Here is a 23,056-nt window from a genome sequence, read left to right on the forward strand (position 1 = left end):
TTCAGGTTCAAAATATGCCCTTTCGAAACCCCATACACAGGTTGAAGGGCCCTCTTATTATGCCTGTTACATTAAAATCTTATACAATGACATGTAATGTAACAGGATAATTTTTTACACCATGTATTTCATTACATTTATTGCATTTAGCAGAGTCCCTTTTCCAGAGCGACTTACAAAATTGCTTTAAAGTCTCTATCAATGAATACATTCACACTGGTTCACTAGGCTGCAGACTTTGAATACCTGCAAAAATGTAAACGTTTCCTTATCCAAAGCGACTTACAACTGAGCAGTTGAGGGTTAAGGTGCTTGCTCAAGGGCCCAGCAGTAGCAGCTTGGTGCTGTTGAGCTTTGAACTTGTGACCTTCTTAGCCAGCATTCAATTCCTTTACCACAAAGCTACCACCTCTCATTAAAAACTAATTTTAAATATAACAACTATTGTATTGCACTTGCATTTTCATTTGCAGTTGACAAATGTCATAAAATATACTGTAGTTTGGCACAAAACGCTGCTAAAATTCCAATTCCAGTCTTAACATGGACAGTATTTACTATTATATGGACTATTCATTTGCACTATCACAAGTCTTCTGCATGGGTCAGTGCTGCAATGTCACTGTGTCCACCATCTTACTTGATAACGTATCGCTAGTTCTGTGTAGTTTTGTGATACTTTTGGTTCATTTATGTTGCCTTATGTAACACCTCGGTCCTGGGGAAAACATTGTTTTATTTCAGTGTGTACTGTATTGTATAAATGTGCAATGACAATAAAAGTCTACTGAACTTGATTTGACTTGAAATGTAATAGTACCAGTGCTTGCACCTTCGTTAAATATTAGTATTTATTTTTGAAAAATTACATTTAAATATTACAATACATTGAGCATACATGGTCATTTGCAAGCGTGAATGATGGTATTTATTGACATTGGGACATTAAAAAATCATGAAAACCTCCCTGCTTGTCTTTTGTTGATAATAGGCTAACCTTCATGATTTATGTATACAGTATATCCAATCTCAAACACTCTAGCGATGAATAAAATAAATAAATCGAAAACATGACCCTATAATCTGACTTTTAAAATAGTACAATCTCATTTATACTACATAGATTTCAATACCTATTACAGCTACTCAAGCTTTAAGATATACAGCCATATGCTAATAATATGAGTGACCTCTAACAAGGGACATCAAGCAACTCCATTAAGGTTTTTCCAAATTGGGTTAATTTAAATTCACTTATACATGTTATATAAAAAATGTTCTTAAATAATCAAATATTAAACATCTGTGTCAGTTGGTTTTCCCCTCTTCTCATATATGGCATGGTCACTACATACCAACTTTGTTCAAGTGTTCAAGTGCATTTTTGTTCTATATTTAGTGAATATTTCTGTAGTACAGACAGGAGAGCATTTTTAAGCAATTATGCTAACCAGCTCAGTGAGCAATGCTGAGTGAACACTATGTCCCAACAGCAGATATAGAAATGTAACATTAGCTGACTAGCCAAACGTTGTTGGTTTTCAGCAGACTAGATTTCTCTAGCTAGCTATAGTTCATTTAGCTACATAGTTAGTTATTTAGCACTGATGTCTCTTACACGTAATCAGGAGTAGCAAAACATTCAGAAAATTTTAGCATCTTTATAAAACTTTGATCTTAAGGTGTTGTAACATCTTGCTTGAAAGATTGGAGCAGGGAAATTCTGTCAAATATCGATATTTACTGCATAACACTTTTCTAAAAATGTATATAACTCAATTTTAAATTTATATAAGTCAAATATAATATTTTATATTTAAAACCCAAGTAAAAACTCCCACAGACAATATTTCTAATAAAGTTAGTTCTGACACTTTGATTTATGATTTAATATATATTAATACATTCTTAAATTGTAATACAAAAAGTGTTTTGTCTATTATGAATCTTTAAGACACAAATGTATACATTGGTATGATATATATATCGTCTGATAACATGTTTTAGTTATAAGTATCAGTAATTTAGTAATAGTAATGTGTTACATCTGAACCCCCTCTCCAATCTTATATACAAATTATCTTCTTTAAATTGTAGATGAGACCCTGTGTAACCTACAGAACTAATAAATGGATAAGTGTGTAAGGGAAGACCTGGTGATCTGTCTGCTGGTGTGTGCAGTAAGATTTAAGGCAATTTGTGGTGATCTAAAGATCAGTGAATTTGTGAAACAGTTGTGTCAGATGTCTGATCATGTAGCTAGATAGAGGCTTGTTTGTGGAGCTGGCAACTCATTTGCATGCTGTCTGACAGTGAACAGAAAGAACCGTTAGGTCTTGAATAGCTCATGCTGTCGAAGGTCACGTGGCGAGCAAGTGGCCCATGAGCAACGCCTCTTCATGGAGGCTGATATCTATTGAGTTGACCTGCTGAAAGCAAGTTGTTTTAGTTGTTCATGGCAGGAATGGAATATGGCGACGATATTCTTAATTTTGAGTAGGAGTCTAGTCAACAACTAGCCAGAAAGGAGATTAAACTTTAAGCTTATTAAGATCTTTTAAGAAACAACAACAGCTCAGGGAGGAAACACCTCTATATGCTCGAGCAGGAGGAGTCACTGCAACAGCACAACCAGCCCAATAACTGATATCAGAGCAAATGTAGACTTTAAGCCGCATCGTTTCAAAGCCTTAAAGCAAAACCCTTATGGTTTCAAAACCTTAAGTCCATTGGAGGTTCAGGGAGATGTTTTCTTTGTTTGTTTGTTTGATGTTTATTTTTGTCCATCTATCTATCTATCTATCTATCTATCTATCTATCTATCTATCTATCTATCTATCTATCTATCTATCTATCTATCTATCTATCTATCTGTCTGTCTGTCTGTCTGTCTGTCTGTCTGTCTGTCTGTCTGTCTATCTATCTATCTATCTATCTATCTATCTATCTATCTATCTATCTACATTATCTCTTATATATTATAACACCATAAAATATAAATTATATAGATTACTAGAGAGAGAGAGAGAGAGAGAGAGAGAGAGAGAGAGAGAGAAATCTATATAATTAGATATAAATATATAGATAGTGATTTATAATTAGACCTAATATATATATATATATATATATATATATATATATATATATATATATATATATATATATATATATAATTTATTTATTTTTTATTTTTGTTTGTTTTTCCAATGTTCCTCATTTTTGCTGGTTCAAATAGTCTGACACGACTGATAAGCAGTTAAACGAAGGCCATCAGCAGAATGTTGGTTAAATCAGCAAATTGTTAATTGGGGAAGAACTCAACCAAGCGTTTGTTTTTTTTCTCTAGATGCAGTGTTTTTGCAAGAGGAAGTTAAGATTGTTGATATAAGCAGGAAACAATAAAATTCATGTGGCAGCGCAGTGCAAACACAGACAACAGTTATGAAACAAAAATATTAGTGGAAGTGGCAGTGCATATGAATGGTGTTAATTTAACTATTCATGCTCAATGTTAAATGCATACATTAACCTGTGGGTATAATCACATACTGCCTTTGACTCTGCTGAAGGAAGGCTGTTGCATACTCTATAAAGAAAAGAAAAGAGAAAAGTTTGTGAACACCTAATCATTAGATTCCTATGTGCTTTTTTTGACATCCTATTCCACATTTAGTCCCATTAGCTGTTATAATAACATCCAATTTTCAGGTAAGATGTTCCACTAGATTTTAAAATGGACATTTTAGAGATTCATTCAGCCACAACGGTGTTAGTAAAGTCAGATTCTGAAGTAGGTGAGGTGAGGAGGCCTGGGGTGCAGTCACTCAAGATCTTCCATGCCAATTTTTTTAGCTAGTGTTAAATATCTTGGTACTTAGAAATGTTTGTGTTTTAGTGAAGGCTTTTATGTATTTGGTCTTTAGTACAAAGCATTTTCATGCCTGCCATCGTGTCTTATAATTCCCTTACATCATGATACTCTTATAATAGCATTTCACAGTGAGTGGCCCATAGTTAGATCAGCACCTGGCACACTGGCATCTTTGTGGGCATCAAGATAAAATATGACACTTCAAGTTGTAGCCACTAGATGACAGCATTGCAGCAAAAGTTAGAACAAGTACAAGCGCTTCAACAGAAAAATACCAGCTATTATGGCTTTACTTTATCTTTATTGTAATAGATAATAAAATTCTCTGCAAAGTGTCTGTGTGGGCTTTCTCTGGGTCCTTAGGTTTCTTTCTGGCCACCAAACCAGATGCATGTAAATCAACTGGTTATGTAAAGAGTGAAAATGAGTGTGCTGTGTGGTTGTGTTTGTCTGTGTCATAACTGATGACAAATACTATATACAAAATATTGTATTTGACTGTGTACAGTAAAATTTCATAGATAAAAGATAATAGCATTGATTGACATATCAATGTTTGCATGGTGGTTATAAACAGAGCACCATAAACTACCTCTAAATAGTATATTAGTAAAATTATTTCTCTTTCTCCACAAAAACAAATGCATGATATACAAAGTAAGGTGTGCCTCATTAACCAGAAGGCATTCTGGCTTTCATCATAGATTTGATCTCAAAGCAGCTGTTGCTTTCAACACTTATATCTGTCGTCCTACACCCTAACACTGGTCAAAGCAGAGCTTTATATTAAGCATGGAAATGACACAGTGAGAATATTTCCATTTCCCAACCAACAAAAACATCCTTTTAAATGTCACGAATGTGCTCTAATAGGTGTCCGGAATGTGGGAGCTGAAGAGAAAGTGCCCCCATTCCCCCCCCGCCCCAAAACTCTGTGAGGGCATAGATTTAAAAGCTTTGGAGCAGATGTAAAAATATTAGTTTTTCCAACGGACATTTATTTATGTGTTTTTTTTCCCCTCTTAGTGTGTGGTTTTTCCTTGCTGAAACACAGTCTTCCAGCCTTTTGCTTGTTGCCCTTGCTCTCCACTGGAACATTGAAATAGCTTGCCAAATCAAATGGTGTTTCATCAATGACCAGTTAAGTGCATACTTGTGGGAATTTGCAGTAATGTCCAGTAACCTTTGCAAGAAATTTCATATAATTCTATCGATTTAGGTTATGTTACCTGTACAGTGTAGCTTAACCTGTACACAACCTTGAACCATGAACCTGTGCATAAAGGTTTTTCTAAAGGCTCTGGTATTGAGGAGCCGGTGTTGGATCTATGATGATCTCAAATGTTGAGCTATTTTATGTGTTGCTTAGTATCTGCTTGGTTCCACAATGTCAACTGATTGTATAAGACTGTAGAAAGGATATTACTTATAATCACACATTCCTCATGGGGTTCAATATCCGGTGTTTTGTATTGTGTTAAGATTTATAATTACACTCGTGATATCACCCAAATAAGAATGGGTTCCCCTTTTGAGTCTGGTTCCTCTCAAGGTTTCTTCCTCATAACATCAAGGTAGTTTTTCCTTGACACAGTCACCCCAGGCTGCTCATCAGGGATGAATACACACAATTCACTTTAAATCTTAAGTTCTGTGATGCTGCTTTGAGACAATGTCCATTGTGAAAAGCTCTATAGAAATAAACTTGAAAATGAAACACACTCTAATCCAACATGGTAATAAATACCCCTGAAAAGCCATGTGCAATTCTGCATGTCACGTCTAATGTCACTAAAATGAATCCCCAGTGTATTCGTAACTGTTATCATTTTTAGCACATTCATCTGGTATGCTTCAGACAGAAAGCCTCTGACCTCTGCGTCTCAGTAGAACATCCTCTGTTCAAAATATTGACATTTCAGCCACATGTTAGGAAGTAACTGCTCACTGAATCCAGCTCTTGTTCCCTGTTTATTTGTTCTCTTCTTATTTTAAGGTTTAGAAAAGTTTTGTGTTTGGTTTGTGTGTGCGTGTGTGTGTGTGTTTTAAAGACGCCAGACTATTTTAAAGAGTTCAAATTAAATTCCCATAAACCTATTTTTACTCCTACAAACCCACACTGAACTAATGAGTCACACAGCAACAACAATCTAGAATGGAACATCATACTCTCATTTTAGTCATGTATCCACAAATAAAAAAGTAGATGCGTACAATGAGTAGGAGGTGGACATAACCCACTGACTTTAAGTTGGACATTTCCATCCTTTCTTATGACTAACTCACAGTCCCAAATACTTATTACTATCAGGCAAGAAGTACCTGATAGGTTGGGCATTTAAAGACAATCACAGCTATGTGTAGTTTCTTTTCAGGTTATACTTCAAATGATCTTCAGGAATATGATTGCATTCATAAGAATCTTTTCTTGCAATCCATCTTGTAATTAAAGTGAGGTGGTGTAAGTATTTTGACACTATTTTGTTATTTAATATATGCTATATTTCCAAAAGTTTGAGGCACCAGGTCATAATGATGGTATGTGGTTTTGAGCATCCACATTCTACTATTATAATTCCCTCCACTCTTTGGAGTGTGATTCTGGACCTTTGTGCTCATCAGCCACAAGGGTGTTAGTAAAGTCAAGTACTGATTTTTTACTGACCAATTCATCCCAAAGATGTTCAGGTTCAGGTTCAAGTGAGCACAACATTTTAATATACCGCATCCAAAAACATCCTATACAATCATCTGCCTCCAACTTTGTGGTAACAGTTTGGAGAGAACTGCATATAGCAGGTAAGGTCAGGTGTCCCAATATTTTTTTTCATATAGTTTATTTGCAGTTCATATATCCATTACAAACATATTTTCCCTGGTGGTCTAGTGGTTAGGCTACGGCGCTCTCACCGCTGCGGCCTGGGTTCGATCCCCGGTCAGGGAACCAACCCCAGCCATTAGGGTTGCACAAGCCTTAGTGCAGGTCCCAAGCCCGGATAAATGGGGAGGGATGTGTTAGGAAGGGCATCCAGCGTAAAAACGTGCCAAATCAAACATGCGGATGGTCCGCTGTGGCGATCCGTTACAAATATAATGTATTTTTACAAAAGAGTATATAGTCAAAATTAATAAAACAAAACTGTACACTGTACTTAACACAGCACAACATAAAGTATATGGAAAACCACCAAGTTCTGGATAAAAATGCTGCAAAACAATTGCACCTGGTCATTAAAGATGTTTCCACTGAATGGTAGATTTCACAAAACAAGCAGTAATCTTGCTTAAAATGTAGGAGCTTTCTAAAGTTTTTTTTTGTTTACAAAAGACAATATTATGAAACAACCACTGTGAACTTAAAACATCTCTGTCATTAAAACTGATTCTATAATGTGCAGATGGAAAGTAATGGAATCACAACTAATTGTCTAATTCAGGGTTACACAATGCACTCACAGACTAATGATAAATAAGGTAAAAAAGAAGAAGGCAGTTATTAGTTGCAGGATTACCTGAAAGCAGCAGGACAGAAAAGAACAATAAGAAGTTATCTGCACTGCAATCATCTCAGGTCAAGTGGATTTAGTGAAAAGAAACAACATACCTCCCGAACCAATGTGCTACAAAAACAAGATAACACTGTTTAGCATCTGTTTGTGTCTGGTCTTTTATTGTGGAATCTTATGTCTTGTGGTAAAACACATTGCTACACAATCTGGCTGTGAGAACCCGGATGCTTCTGTACTAACGGGTGTGTGTGTGTGGATTACCACAATGCTGGTTACTTTGCATATGCACTGTGTTGTGTAAATGTCTGCAATGGAAGGAAGAGAGAAACCACCACCAGTTTCTACACCGGTCTAATAATTTCTGCACTTTCTGCCAGCATGCTGACTTGTCATTCTTTCCGATAAGACCCACCAGTGTTATGTCAGCGAACTTGATGATGTGATCCACGATGTTCATTTTAACACAGTTGTGTGTCATTTGTGTGAACTACACAGTCTCTGTTACTATACACCATTCAAATCTGCCATCTGCTAAAAAAAGAAGCACAACACTGCAGAAAATAAGATCAAGAAATAGAGGAAAGATAGGGGGAAAAAAGAAAAAGAAAGAGAAAGGAGTACGTTTTTTTATCGGGTGCTATTCTCTTATCCAATCTCACTTATATAAAGTCAGAAGATACAGGAAATTAAATAGATAACAATTCTTAAGTAACATATGCACCAAATGGAAAGAATCAGAAGATAGCTCAGGAGGTGTTAGATCAAATCAAATCAAATCAAATTTTATTTGTCACAAACACATACATACAGGGTACGACATGCAGTGAAATGCTTTTGACGACGGTCAGTGGTTAAGGCTCTGGATTACAGATCAGAAGGTCAGGAGTTCAAGTCTCGGTCCCAAGTCCCGGCAGCCATTCATGGGGCCCTTAACCTTCTGAGATCCAGGGGTGCTGAATCATGACTGACCCTGAGCTCTGAACCCAGCATCCTAACATTGCTGCGATATGCGAAGAAAGAATTTCACTGTGCTGTAAAGTACGTGACAAGTATAAAACACCTTCATTAAGATTAAGGTGACGCATGAGATGGTGAAAGGTGTTGGAGATACTCAGTTACAAAAAAAGGTTGCAATGATAGCAGTGAAGAGAAATGAAAAGGTTTTGAGTTGTATTTTCCAGTTCAGTCAGATACCCTGAGATATAGCCATGTAAGCCTTTATGGGTGAGAAGATGGGTTTTGTATTGAATATGGTAGGAGATGGACCAGTGAAACCTAAAGAGAGTGGTGGAAGTGTGTGCAGAAACGTTAGTGTTAGTGAGAACTCCAAGTGCACCATATTCTGGAGACTGTTTTGGAAAGAAGACAAGAATGTTGCAGTAGAGCAGTAGTAGTATAGGGCTGCTTCTCTGCAAAGAGTACAGGGGAGTTACACATCATTAAAGGAAACATGAATGAAAACATACTGGGTCATATTAAAGGAAAATAGAATCTTCTCAGCCAAGAAATGCAATCTGGAGGGAAGCTGGGCTTTTTTTTAAAAGGACAACGAGCCCAAACATACAGCCAAAATAACTCAAGATGGCCTTGCATGACCTAGCCAATCTCCTGCCTTGGATCTCTATGAACCTTTATGGAGGATTTTTGACAATTCAAAGCTTCAGAGGTATTCTCTTAAACATGGAGAAATAAAAACTATTTGCCAAGTGGCCAAAATGAATCCAAAAAGCAGTAAAAAAAAAAAAGTTATGTTTTTTTTTTATAGAGGTTATTCAATTTTCCCAATCAATTTTTATGGTTATAAATACAATATAAATATGTTTACATTTATTTATCAAGTCTCTATAATGTCTATTGATCTAACAAAATCTTTAATTTACCAATCCTTAACAAACGCCCTGCCTTTAGAATAACTACAATTTCTGACCACATAATGCCCTAAAAACACTTTTTTTTTTTACTTAATAATAAAAATGAACTTCCAGGACAAAACAAAAACAAAAAACAGATCAAATGTTTAAGCTGAGAATCTTCCCCCTTTAAAGATGCAGCTTGCCAGATGGTCCCTATCCTCATTAGTCTGGAAAACATGGTGTTCATGGTTTCCAAAAGAAATTAAAATTTCGATTCATCTGAGTATGTAATGACAAGCTTACACTTATAAAGAACATCTGATTCATTCTTTATCACCACATTATCTGTTTAAATTTGCTTTGAGAAAATGTTCATTGTTAAAAGCGCTATACAAATAAAAAGTTTTCGAATTGAATTGAATTAATAAATTTTTGTTAATGACTAGTTATGGATGTTTGGAAACTATTTAAAAGGCCATTATTGGTTATTCTCTTATTTTTGTCTTATATCCCTTTGTTTCTCTTATAATGATGACCTTATTAGCTAGGAATAAAAGGTACTAATTTACTGTGTGAGCTTACAAGTATGAAATAAATATAAAACGTGTTCCCTGTTTATGTACATTGTTGTTAAAATGACCTGAAGGAGTACTTTAACTTTTACTTAATGTTTACATTTGTTACACATAAAACATAATATTCAAATTGTTTGCAAATGAACTGTGATTATTCAAGATGTCTGTTTCCTTGTAGAACTATTAAACAATAAAGACTAAATTCTTCAATGCAGTCTTTAATGTCTCTTTTATTATTGCATTTACAGCATTTGTTTCTTATTAAAAAAAAACAGCAAATCTTTACTTTAGAACACAGCTACACATTCACACAGTGTACTGGGAATTTATAAAGTGTGCATTTTGACCTATACAAGCTACTAGTACTTTGATTCCTAGCTAACAAGTTAATCATTATGACAAACAAGTGTAAAGGTGTTATAAACAAAAATAAAAGAATAGCCTTATAAATAGTTTGCAATAGCATACAAGTCCATAACTAGTCATTTAACAAACGTGGTTATTGGTCATTACTTACTGGCTAAAGAAAAGGATTAGTTCATTGGTAATGGAGTGGATTTTTTCATCAGTATATATATATATATATATATATATATATATATATATAGGTGTCACAAAGGAACATCATCAGCCAATGTAATCCCAATTTTTTTAAATGTTTTGGCACGTAAAAAGGTTTTCTCCAGCAAATGAAATTTTTCCAGTTGTTACTTTATGTCATTGATCTGACCCTCATATACAGTCAGACGCAGACCTATGACCACTCGACTTTTGGTGGAGTGATGGTGAGTAAATACTTCTGTAATCTAATTTACTTCTTATTTATCGCTTATTTTTATTTACTTTATTTGTACTATGTAAAAAAAATTTTTTATTTGTTCACAGTGCCTCTTTATGTCTGCGTTGGAACGCATCATACTCATGATCATACACTCGATTTACGGCCAGACTGGTTTTTCGGTCCTTGTCTACGTTGGAATTTGGCGTCCACATGTATATTGTAGATCCAATGGACACAACCCTAGCAATGCATGAACAGACTAAAACAATCATATAAAAAGGGAATAAAGAAGAAATCACCCTATATGGCTGGCATGAGGACATCACAGTTTGTATGGAAATTGTTACACCCTATTTTCACACCCATATTTCCTGGTTGCAGTGATGCCACATCTATAAAGCTGTCAATGCAGATAGGCGTCTGGGTGTGCATGCCATCCTGCAGAGAGCAGGTACATTTGCATGTCTGCGTCATCACCTGACCCTTACCCGAGACACTAGTCCTAATCACACATCTAGGGCTTTCCTGTGATGCGTCTGCGGCCTTTTCACACCTCTTAATAGAATGTGAGGAATCCCAGTACTGTTTCCTGTCTGCACTACAGGTTGTCGACGAAAGTTTGGCAAGTATCTCACTATATTGGAAAATGGAGTGTCCACATAGCTGTGCACATCTGGGATACAGCTGGGATTAAATGCGTTTTTAAAAGAATTCTTGCTTACGAAAAAAAAGACGCTGGAAATCACCTAGAAGTCTTTTCATGTTTAGTTGTAGCTAATGCATCTGCTTAATCATGTAATGCAGCACTGATTGCCATTCAACAAAACAAAGGCATACAAATCATATGTAAGATACTTCCTTTGCTTACTTTACTTTATTATCCAACTTCAGTAATATGAGCATTGCCATGCAGCCTTCCCAGGTACTTTCCATCCTTCAGACGTCAATGAAAGGGAAAGTTTTCCAAAAGCAAATATTTTGGGCTTTACAGATGTTGGTTGATAAAATATAGAGACGATTTTGGAAGATTGAGCATGACAATGCATGTAAGTGGGTTTCCTCTATTAATCAGGTCATGTTATTTAGCTTCATGCAGACTTTTGGGGGAAAAACATCAGAAATTTGTCTTTAAATAGGAAAATGAAGAAGGGAATTTCAAGGGGAGAACACCAGGGGAAAAACGAAGAATCGTGAGCCACATTAAGAGGCAAATCAAGGAAGTTGTCCAGTGTACCCTGCCACCACAATTAACTTAGAGTTTTCGCCAACGGAAGCACAAAGAGGCACAGTGTGAACCTTCAGAATGTGAAAACTTTAAAAGTGATCCTCACGCAACACTTTCAGGGATGCATCCAAGATTCAATATTCGCTTAAATTTGCACAGCAAATATGTAAGTTAACTGACATTACCTTACTGCTGAAGCTTTCATATGTAACCTAAGAACTTCTTGTGACTTCAAGCTGTCACTTCAGATTTATATTAAAAATAACGGACAGGGATCTGTTTTTAATTTAACTCTCCTTATTAACTTTGGTACAAAAGTGTTGCAAATATGAGGATAATCACATTCTTCTGTTTTCACACGCAAATTGAGAGTCTTGTTTATAATACTTTAGGAGTGAATAAGCTAGTGTCTAGAAAGGACTGACTTGTATTTTGTCTGGTCTTACAGACCGATTAATCAAAGTGGTCCTCTTAATCAGAGGTTGTGGGAACTGAGGGTTGGGTGTAAAATTGATGAAAAAGACTGAGAAAATGTAAAAAAAAAAATATACAAAGGCATGATATTTTTTTGTATGAGACTCAAAGCATGTATGCACACATCCTTACAACACAATACTGTACTTTGTACCATTCTTTGTATAAAGAATGTTACAGCAAATCTAGATCAAGAATTCCTCACTGTATTGTTGATATGTCTTAACAATGTGAAAATTACATGTGGTGGGTTCATTAGTATATAACAACTCATTGTTCTTTGCTTGTGATTGTAGCACAGGTAGCACAGGTTTTCATTCATTACTTCAGGCAATGTTTTATTCTAGTAGTGTTTCTAATCACAACCAGGTTACTGTCTGATACTATAATGAATCACTGTTTTATTCTAATAACTCTTAATCTACAGAGTGATATAAGTGACTGTCTGGGCATATTTTACTTTCCTTGTAACTTGTTCATTTGAGGTACGCCAGTTTAGTCTTGAGTCTGATCTTGGGTTTAAATCTGATCTTGAGAGGTTTTCTGGATTGACTTGGACTTGTCTTAGTATTAGTATTCTGGTTAAAAGTAGTGCTAAAAACTATTTGTGCTGTCTTTTTTGATAATGGACTTTTGTGTAGCTCAGTGTATAAAACATTGGACTTTCGATTGGGAGGTTATGGTTTTAAATTCCAACACCACCAAGCTGCCACTGCTGGGCTCTTAAGCAAGGCCCTTAATTCTCTACTACTTGCACTGGATAAGGATTTTTGCCCTATGCTGTAAATGTTCTTCTCAAACACATAGCCTAATCATTAATGGAAAGCATGAATGAAGCTAATGAGTTAAGGTCAAGACTTGGCCTAAAAAACATTTCATGTTTCCCAGTCTTTACTTTTTCTTCACATTTTCTTTTGGATTTTATCTTGACTTAGCCATTACCCTATTTAATAATCATCTGGCTGGTCCTGGACTTGAACTTGGACAATAAACTTCCAGAAACAAACCAAATTGTCCTTTTCTTTTCCACAAGCTAGGTTGCATGTTTTGTGGCTTGTAAGTTCTACGTAGGAAAGTTCATGGCCTTTAAATAGTCTTTGGATTAGACATTAAAAGCACAAATCCTGCATGTTTGATGTCATCAACACATTACCAAGAGGATAAGTTTTCTGAGAGTGTGTAACCACAGTGTGGATTTCCGCTGGGTTCATATGACAAAACATATATGATCAGTGTTTTTTTCATTTATACCAAATTACTTCATTGGTATAAACATATGGTCCAACATATGTTTCACAGTCTATTCTGGTTTTAATGTGTCTATGGTTGAAATCCATAGGACAAATAATATTTGAACTTCTTTGTCTTTCAGCTTTGTATGTTTTTTCTGTCTAAACGGTGAGTCAAAAGTTCCATAACATAAAAGGACAAAATGCTTCCCAAGGAATGGTCTGCTTTTTGAATTAAGATGTCTTAATGCCAAGACTGCCCCTCACAGTAACTCTCCACTATTCTGGTACATTCCAAACTTGTGAGTTTTGGAAAGTACAGCAAAATAAACCTGAGAACTGAGAAGACCAAAGTTTTGGGACTAGACCACGTTCTTGACTTTTGCTGTAACTGGCAGTCCACATGCATCCCATCTGGATTAATGTAAGGTGAATTTCTGCCGTCTATGTCTATATTTAGAGCAGTGTTTTGTGCCAGTCAACATAAATTTTTAGATAGTTGTTTGCCTGGGCACTCAATTTGAGCAAAATGTGTGAAGAATTCTAGAAGGGGAGGAAATCGAAGGGTTGGCATTTGACTCGCATACTTATGGAAAATGTGCCTCCTTGCTAACATTAAAAAGAAACTATTCCAAAATGCATAAATGTTCCCTACTGAGTCATTCCGCCTTGTTTTACCAGCTCAAACATTACAGTAACTGTTTTGAATTTCTTGTAAAGCAGAAATATCATGTTCGGTATGATGGGAAATCATTTGAAATAAATTACAGTTCGTCTGGTTGTGCACATCTGTTGTCCTTTGTCTTCACTTTCACTCCTTATAAATGTTGCTCTTTTGATTGAAATATGTTAGTTGTTAGCATAACACTGGCTTAAACTCACATTCCAGAGCACTTAGGAAATGCTCCTGGCCTAATCAGAAGCATTTGCTAAGTGCCAAACGTTAGACCGATTCTTTGAAGCCTCACCATCTTATCAGACTAATTTAGCAGGAACGTGGTATGGCAGCCAAGGACAAATCGTGTTGCTGCGCTCTGCTTTTGCTTCACAATTTTTTTGGTGGGTGTTTAAGTGTAGCTGTGAGGAGGAGAGCAGTGGAGAGCAGACCTGGCCAGCAGGGATGTGGAATTTGAAACATTTTCTGATTACTGGCCAGCCACTGTTTACACCACAGACAGGCCGTGACATCAGAGAAAGGGGGTGGACATTATAAAAGTGAGTGTTCGCAGAGACATCCAGTGAGCAAACAGCAGCACTAGTAGCACAGCATACTGCGTTTGGGACAGTGGGATGGACAAAAAAGTGCAAAACACATACACTCTGCTGGCACTGTTGTACCTGTGCTCCCAGGTGAGAAGCTTTCTCTCCACCTGATACACTATCTGGGAGGTCTGAGGTGTTGAGGTAATTCATTCATGCTGCTTGGTTCATTTTTTGCCAGTTCATTTGGGATTAAACAGTGGAAGTATGATAAAAAAAATATCTTTCTTTTATGTTTTATCAATTAGATATCTGTTTTATCCATAAATAATTGTGTTGTTAAAAATTCTGCTTAGTGCTTAATGTGTGCTTTTAGAATAGTGCAAATGGTAAATCTTTTAAACTTTAATCCTAGACACCAGATCTAGTGGGATCTATTTCCAATTTTTTATTATTTCTAATTGATGAAATATTTGTATTGCTTGTGATGGAAACTGGATTTTTTTCTTTTTTTTTAGATTTTTTTGCCTTTTCATCCTAATTGTTTCTCTCAATTTTTTTGTTGTTGTTTATTTTTGATGAACTGAGCTCAGATGGTTGACACTTAAGTAATAAACATCTTTTTGGGCATTTCTGAAGTTCATGCCTCTTGACTTACAGATAACAGACCTTGTTTAAGCTGTGTCTGTGTATGACCTTTATACACTGCTTGAGTTTTTAGAGCAAACCACTTCCTCTCTTCTGCTTCAGGTATGTTGTCAACAATGTGTCAAGCCTTGCAAGTGTCCCAGCTCTGTTCCAGCCTGCCCTGATGGCGTCGCTCTTGTCCTGGATGGATGTGGATGCTGCCAAGTGTGTGCTCAGCAGAAGGGCGAAGCCTGCACAGACATACTTGTGTGTGACAAGAAGCGTGGCCTGGAATGTGATTACAGCGCCAGCTTCCCTGGAGATCCGGGCGAGTGTGTCAGTGAGTAGTGAGATTTCCTGCCTTGTGCTGAACAGCATGTCTCAGTGTCCATCCAAAGCAGGACTTGTAAACAGAATTAGTGAGCATAGTTACAAGGAGGAGGACAAACAGGGCTACTGTGTGAGGATTTACCTGCACTGGCAACAACATTCTCACTTTTACTTCCTAAACACTGTTGAGACTGAGGGTAAAACTGCATGAGCTGAATAATCATACAATCCAACATTGCAATAAAAATATAATAAAAAAAAAATACATTCAGGTTATAAAAAAGTATATATATTATATCACCACAGCAGCAGTATTGTATTATACTGTATTATTTTGCTAAAATAAGTGAGGTTATGAACCATTAATTAAATTAGATCATATTTATTAATTGCAGCTTACCAAAAAACCTCTCTAGTTTTTATGCCTGGTATATTCTTTAAAAATCATTTAATAAATTCTAAATTCAAGTAGACTTTGACTTAATACAGTCTGTGATTTTTATGAATATATGATGTTATAGAAAAATGGGTGTGTTTAATTCCTGTTTAATCAATTTGTCAATGCTCACCATCTATTTATAATGAGAAGCAAGCATTATACTTTTTCCCATTTCCAGTTACAGAAAGGCAATTCATATAACCATTTACATAATGTTATTAAATACAATTTAAAAAAACCTCCTGAAATTTTTCCATGATTCCTATACCTGTATACTTACAAGAACAGCTTTTCCTTTGACTGGAGACTCCTTCCAAAAATAATAATAAAATGGTATAAAATCTAAAATAATAATGTCTCCTCACAAAAAAAAATCATCATTATCAATTAATAACATCATCAATTGCAACAATTTATGTGGAGTGTAAAAAGATTCTATGGAAATTAAATGCTATTACAGAAATTCAATCACACCTTTGGATCAATCAGATTTAAGAATGGGAATTGTATTAAGTCAATTTTTATATGCATTTTACAAAATAAGATGAATTTTTAATTTCCTGAAAAAAATTTAAGTGGTGCTTGACTGTGCAAATTTTGCCACTTGATGCATTTCATTATGTGTTTTTGTGCTCAATATTTTGCATCATAATACACCTTGTTTTTGATATGCAGGTCAAGACATGCTGGGCTGTGAGCTGAATGGTGTGTCTTATCACGAAGGAGAGGTGTTCCAGCCATCCTGCCACACCCAGTGCAAATGTGCAGGTGGAGGAGTGACCTGTGTGCCCCTGTGCCCTGAGGATGTGCGTCTACCCAGCTCAGACTGCCCATATCCGCAAAGGGTCCAGCTGCCAGGAAAGTGCTGTAAGGAGTGGGTGTGTGAGAACTTGGACAACAATGTGCTACAGGATGCTCCAACAGGTGAGGGAACATCAAGCTAGTTTACTGTCCTTTCCCCATGATCATGTATAAAGATGAATATTGTGCTATGGGTTAGCCACTAGAATCGATAGATCCTGCAACAGAATTGAATTTAATAAGTAAATAAATAAACAAATAAATTAGTTATTACTGAGACAAAAAAGGCAGCTTTTCATGTTACTAAAAAAGTTTTTGAGAAAAATTACAGGATTTTTCAATTGGTTTATGTGAATTATTCATTAAAATATTTTCTGTACAAGCTACCATAGAAACCATAGTATTAGTTTCTATTTTCTATAGTACTTAAACAATTAGTATTAGTATTTGCAGCTTGCTGTATCAAGTAATTAATCAGCCCGATTTTGACCAATCAGAATAGAGAATTTATTTTACTGGTAAAAAAATTTATACAATTATTGATAATTGATAATATATTGTTTTAGATACTTCCACTGAACTAAAGCTGCATATTTTACTATTTTTCACCTTTTTTTTATGTCAAAGAGACAAAACACTTACTCTGTGGTGTTTTATTTTTTTTCATAAATCATAAAATGTTGTTCGTTTATCCCAGTTGGTTCACAAACCACAATTGCATGGTTTATCTGTGGTTAAAACGGTTAGACACATTCCAGTCTGAGCTTCTTTATTGTGGGATCTGAGGGTTTTCGTTGAAAATGTTTTGCCAAGATGGAGCTGAACCGCCCAAATAGCAAATGCTTCCAGAAACTTTCCATGATTCATACTTGTGTTTATGCAAGCCACCAATTAATGTCGAAAACGGGCCAGCCGTAGAGAGGACATTAGGGGGCGGGCAGGACTCTGGTCATTATAGGGCCATCTGGAAATTTCAGCAGTGTCACAAAGTCAGGACAAGAGCAATGGCACATTTTACAGTTTTATTGCATGCAATGCAGGGAAGATTGGGTTAATAAACCTTCCATTCTCCCTTTTTTGATCCCAGTTATCAGCCCAGCATTATTCTGGAAGTTTTACACTACACATGAATGTTTTGAAAGGACGTATTCATGCAGAATTACATCAAAACCCTATCCATTTGTATTTTTACATTATGTTTTAGCCTTTATGCAAATCATTAACTCTGGCAAAAACTACAACAAAAGAATGGGTTAAGTTTACTGTCCAATTTTGACCAAATGTTCAATCTAATTTGAGCTTTTCTTAAATAATGTAAAAAATAAACTTTTTTTTTTTTTTACAGGAAAACATTATTCTCATTTCATTTCAGAAGTTAAATTTACTCTTTGCTTTTGAATACATCAACACATTCCTGAGTATATTTTAGGCTGCGGACTACATCTTTTATTTTCATTATTTATTTACAGTACCCTCCAAAAGTATTCGATTGGCCAATTCTTTTGTTTTAGCTACCCAATTAAGTTATTTTGGTTTGTGATCCAACAATGGAGACATTAGATTAAAATTTCTTTCTCAATGTGTTAAACATCTTAGAACATGGCACCACTGGTGGCAGACCAGCCGATTTTATGTATTCAAAAGTACAGAAACTGATAGACTTAAACTAAATGACACTTAATATTTAAATTTTTGCATGCAGAATTTTTATCAAACTGGCAGCCCAATGACTTTCAGTTGCGTTCTTCTTTATTGCAACATTTCCTGCCAGCTTCTTTGAGTTGTTCTTTATGTAGAGGGGTTTCTTTGTATATTTGGTAGACAGACTGTTTGCATAGACGTCTTACTGCATTGCTACTACCATCATGAGTCAATATATCACTAAAGGTTTGTGATCTAATTCCAAAAGCTGCCATGCAATTCCAAGCCACGATTCTAACTCCACTTATACTATCTCCACACTTCCCACATTTGGCCTTTCCATCACCTTGGTAGAAGTTAATCTTGGCTTCTTTTCATTGTCTTCTCCTCTTTGGACTGTGATATTTTCACCCCTGCCCTTAGAAGGCTTTTGTTAATGTCACTGCCTGTTGATTTTGGGGTCTTCACAGCTCTCACAAAGTTTCTATCATCAACCATTGTTGTTTTCCTTGGCTGACCTGTTTTAATGTCTGGTTGTTAGTGTACCAGTAGTTTCTTTCTTTTCCTGAAGATGCCAAATTGTTGTTTTGGCTGCGCTCAATGCTTGTGCGATGGCTTTGATCAATGTTCCCTTTTTTCTCAGCTTCAAAATGAATTAATGTTGTTTTTTTTAACAACAAATGCAGCCTTCACAGGCAAAAGTAGACATTCAGAGTTATTTACTGTGTAAACAGTCAGTCTAAGGTGACACACATTGGGCAACAATGTTTTTTTGTTCACTTAAACAGTGACTGTCTTAAAACATAAAATGTCATGTTGTTGATCATGTCAAATTAGTGATTTATTCTCTGGGCCACAATTCAGTTTTTTGTTAGTAGATGATAAACTCTGATTAATTATGTATTGAATGTATTATGGTTACAGCTTACAGTGAGGCCCAAGTGTTGCCTGCATTTTCTGGTTACCAAAGGAGCCCTAGAATAAACTGTACCTATCAGAGCACCGAATGGAGCGCCTGTTCACATACCTGTGGCCCAGGGATCTCCACACGAGTGAGCAACCGGAATAGAGCCTGCAGATTTGAGCGGCAGATCAGACTGTGTACAATCAGACCATGCCTGCATTTGCCACCTCAAACACAAATGGTGAGCTATAATCTATTTAACATCAGTGCTAACAAACACTCGAAATATTTGCAGGTTGATGATTTTTTTTTTTATTAGCAGCCTAGAAGATGTCAATCGAGCTACAGGTGGAATGTTCCCACGCGGCTGTTCCACGAAGGCTGCTACAGCATGCAATATTACCGTCCTCGTTACTGCGGGCACTGCACTGACGGCCGATGTTGCACGCCTTATCGGACCCGCACTGCCCAGGTCACCTTCCGCTGTCCAGGGGGCCGCCTGCTTCACCAAGCTGTCATGATGATCAAGTCTTGTGCTTGCCATTACAGCTGCCCACATACATCTAGTGGAACCCACAGGTTGCTTGCTTTACTAGGATAGAGACTCTAATGCACTGAGACACACAAAACGCCTGTCTAAAGCCTATGAAGAATAGCACTTTGCAAATACCACAGTATTATACATTTCTTTCTTTTAATTTCCAGAGACAAATTAGTAAATCCTGGGCCACTGGGCAGGTGCTATGCAGAACATAAGCTTCTTTCTTGCTTTTCACCTTGCAAACACTTTCACCAAACCCCACCAGGTCTTTAACAAGCTCCAACTCAATGGCAAAGCATGTTGGGTCCTTTTTTTTGGCCAGTTTGAATTTAGTTTTTCATTTCAACCCATTAAGCAAAATGAACATTCTTTGGCTTCTTTCTTCTTTTCAGGAACACACTCGGTGTGTTTTTTTCCATCTACTTCTCTCTACAGTTAGGACCGTCCTGGCTATTCAACTGGTACAAATTCAGCCTGACACACCATTAATATTTCAGAATTCTTTTTATATTTTGTGACTTATACTCATCAGCTTGGGTTCTGTTAACTCACTGCTGTGTTAGTGTAAAAAGCCTAATCAACTTAAAATATATACTTAGAATCTATGCAGTTTAAAGTTATTTGGCAAACCACCTGGGCGCCTTTAAGACCCTACTGCTGATCCAACCCTGTAATGATGCCATTTTGTATAAAGAGTTTGCAATCATATACACTTTTACATTGTTGCCTTGTTCAAGGAGGTAGTAAGCTGGCCTGATTCTTCACTTATACCCTGTGTATATAGAATTTTTATGTGGTTTTGAGAGGTTTGGCTTTACAGATATTACAAACTTTCCTAAGGTTTATATGAAGGCAGCTACTTGTCTTAAGCGCTTACAGCTTCCTGTGTAATTTAATGATTAAAGCTTGTACATTTACTTTCTCTAAGATTGACTGAAGAGGTAATGGCAGTGTAGAATGTCATTTCAAATATATTTGATATTTTGATATTTCATATCATCCAGACACCAGAATCGTCTTTCTTATTTGATTGCACAAAGATACTTTTCTTCTGTGAAATATTAACAGTACATTACTTATCCGTATAGAAAAGTTATCTTTAGATGGTTTCCTGTACCTTCACAATACTAAGCCAATGAAGATATAAAACCTGGCTCAGAGATATTTATGTTCAGTCCGACACACAGGGCTTAGATGAAGTATTGTATAACCAATTTTTAAAGAAACCTTAACTGTTGTTTTTTAAAACCCATTCCTTTTGCTTATGTTATTTCCTGTACATATTTGTAAATGCACTTATTACATTATATATATCGGTTTATAATTTATGTGTCTTCACAACATTATTAAACTACATGTCCATAAACTACTACTTTAAACAAGCTTCTTTTATTTTCTCTTTTCCTGAGGTTGTGCTTTGAGCTTGATGCTGAACTGCTTGCAAATTATGACTGTAACAGAAGAGAATAAAAACAAGACTGAAATTTTCAGATAGTTAAAATTCTACCTAAAAAAGATAAATATTGCTGGATGCTAAAATATGTTAACCATTGCTAAATGGTAAGTTTACAAAATGTTCCAGTAACAGTCATAAAGATGCACTAGTGAATTTTGTGATTCTCTGGGGAAAGTTTTCAAAAGCATTTTTGCAATGCTAATCACAGTCATTTCAGATTCAAAGGGCTTATGAATGTATAACAAACTTTCAATGATATTAGAGGAAGTGACTCACTGCTGTTCTTTTCTCTATGGCAGCCTGTTGCTTAAAATATTTTTGTGGTTCGAAAAAAATCTGTTCAAACAAAACAGCATTTTTCTATTTTTAAGATCAAAATACATCCTGTCTGTAATCCAAGGCTGAAGGATGAAGGGAGTTTCCCAAATCAATCAAAGTTATTGATAATGATATTGATAAAGGATAATTGTTTAGATTTTCAGGTGAGTCATCAACAGATTTTCAAATTAATTTTGCCACTGCCTTGTCCAAATTCAATACTTCGCTGAAATACTCTATATGGCAAAATGTTTATGGACATCTAAACGTAACAGTTAGATGATTTTTAAATAAATACTTCCAGACTGAGGAAGGCTTTCTGCTAGATTTCCGGAATGTGACTGTGGGGATTTGTGTTTATTCTATCGTGCATGAGTGAGATGCTGGGTGACGAGGTCTGGGGTGAAGGTGATCAGTAAGGTTGAGGCCAGGGCTCTGTGCAGGACATTGAAGTTCTTCATGCTGAAATAGGTATCGGCTTTTTACTTCCAGAGAATTGAAACCGTAATACTATTGCATACAAAGACAATCTATACAATTGTGTGCTTCCAAATCAGTAGCAACATTTTGGAGAGGAACTGCATACTGGTATGATGGACAGATACTCCTTTTCAACATATACAGTAGTGTAGATGCTTTAAGTTGTTAATTTGTAACCACATGGGATAGGGGTTGATTTGTTAAGTCTAAAATCATAAACCAGAAAATGATATAGAGAAATATGCAACAAAAACCCGTTGAACAATTGATTTCATTGAAGTGGATTTTTTAAGAACGTACTTTTGCATTATATTTTCTGCCTTAATATAGATTTGTTGTAATGTACAACTGGCTCCATGGTTAAAGCTTTGGGTTGCTACATAGAGGTGTGATCATGCTTGTTACTCACACATTCACACATTTCTCGTCAGTACACACATATCGAAACCAGGGGAGGGAACAGAGAGAAATTGTTAGTCATTTTTTCGTTTCTTCAATCAATCCACACATACTCTTTAGCTGAGTTTTTCAAATGTAAAATTTATAGGGTAAAAGTACGTCATCAGAAAAACAGTTTCTGCTTCTAAATTGTAATAGTATATACATATATAAAATGGCATCAGATGGAAATATTATATCAAAGTGGCTTAGTAGCTGCTAATATTTTATTCATTCTTTGGTAAAACCACATTCTCGAACACTAACATAGTTATTTTCATGTGCTACTCGAAGCACCTGCTTCTGCATACTCAATTTCCTGTTTGGTGGGTTGCCTTAATGTGCCTGACAGAAAAGAAAAAAA

General features: G+C 35.9%; 1 protein-coding gene across 2 annotated transcripts; it reads left to right on the forward strand.

Annotated features, from left to right (window-relative positions):
* Positions 1 to 14,764: 14,764 nt before the first annotated feature.
* On the forward strand, positions 14,765 to 21,373 carry ccn5 (cellular communication network factor 5). Of its 2 annotated transcripts, none has more exons than XM_046869260.1 (5): positions 14,765 to 14,867; positions 15,468 to 15,684; positions 16,789 to 17,037; positions 19,480 to 19,700; positions 19,779 to 21,373. In XM_046869260.1, the coding sequence occupies exons 1-5, from the start codon at positions 14,808 to 14,810 to the stop codon at positions 20,058 to 20,060; spliced, it is 1,029 nt and encodes a 342-aa protein (XP_046725216.1). In that variant the 5' UTR covers positions 14,765 to 14,807; the 3' UTR covers positions 20,061 to 21,373. The 2 variants fall into 2 exon arrangements, with proteins under 2 accessions (XP_046725216.1, XP_046725217.1); XM_046869261.1 differs by having other exon boundaries at positions 19,782 to 21,373.
* Positions 21,374 to 23,056: the final 1,683 nt, after the last annotated feature.

Source organism: Silurus meridionalis, chromosome 16, assembly GCF_014805685.1.
Source record: "Silurus meridionalis isolate SWU-2019-XX chromosome 16, ASM1480568v1, whole genome shotgun sequence".
Taxonomy (NCBI): domain Eukaryota; kingdom Metazoa; phylum Chordata; class Actinopteri; order Siluriformes; family Siluridae; genus Silurus; species Silurus meridionalis.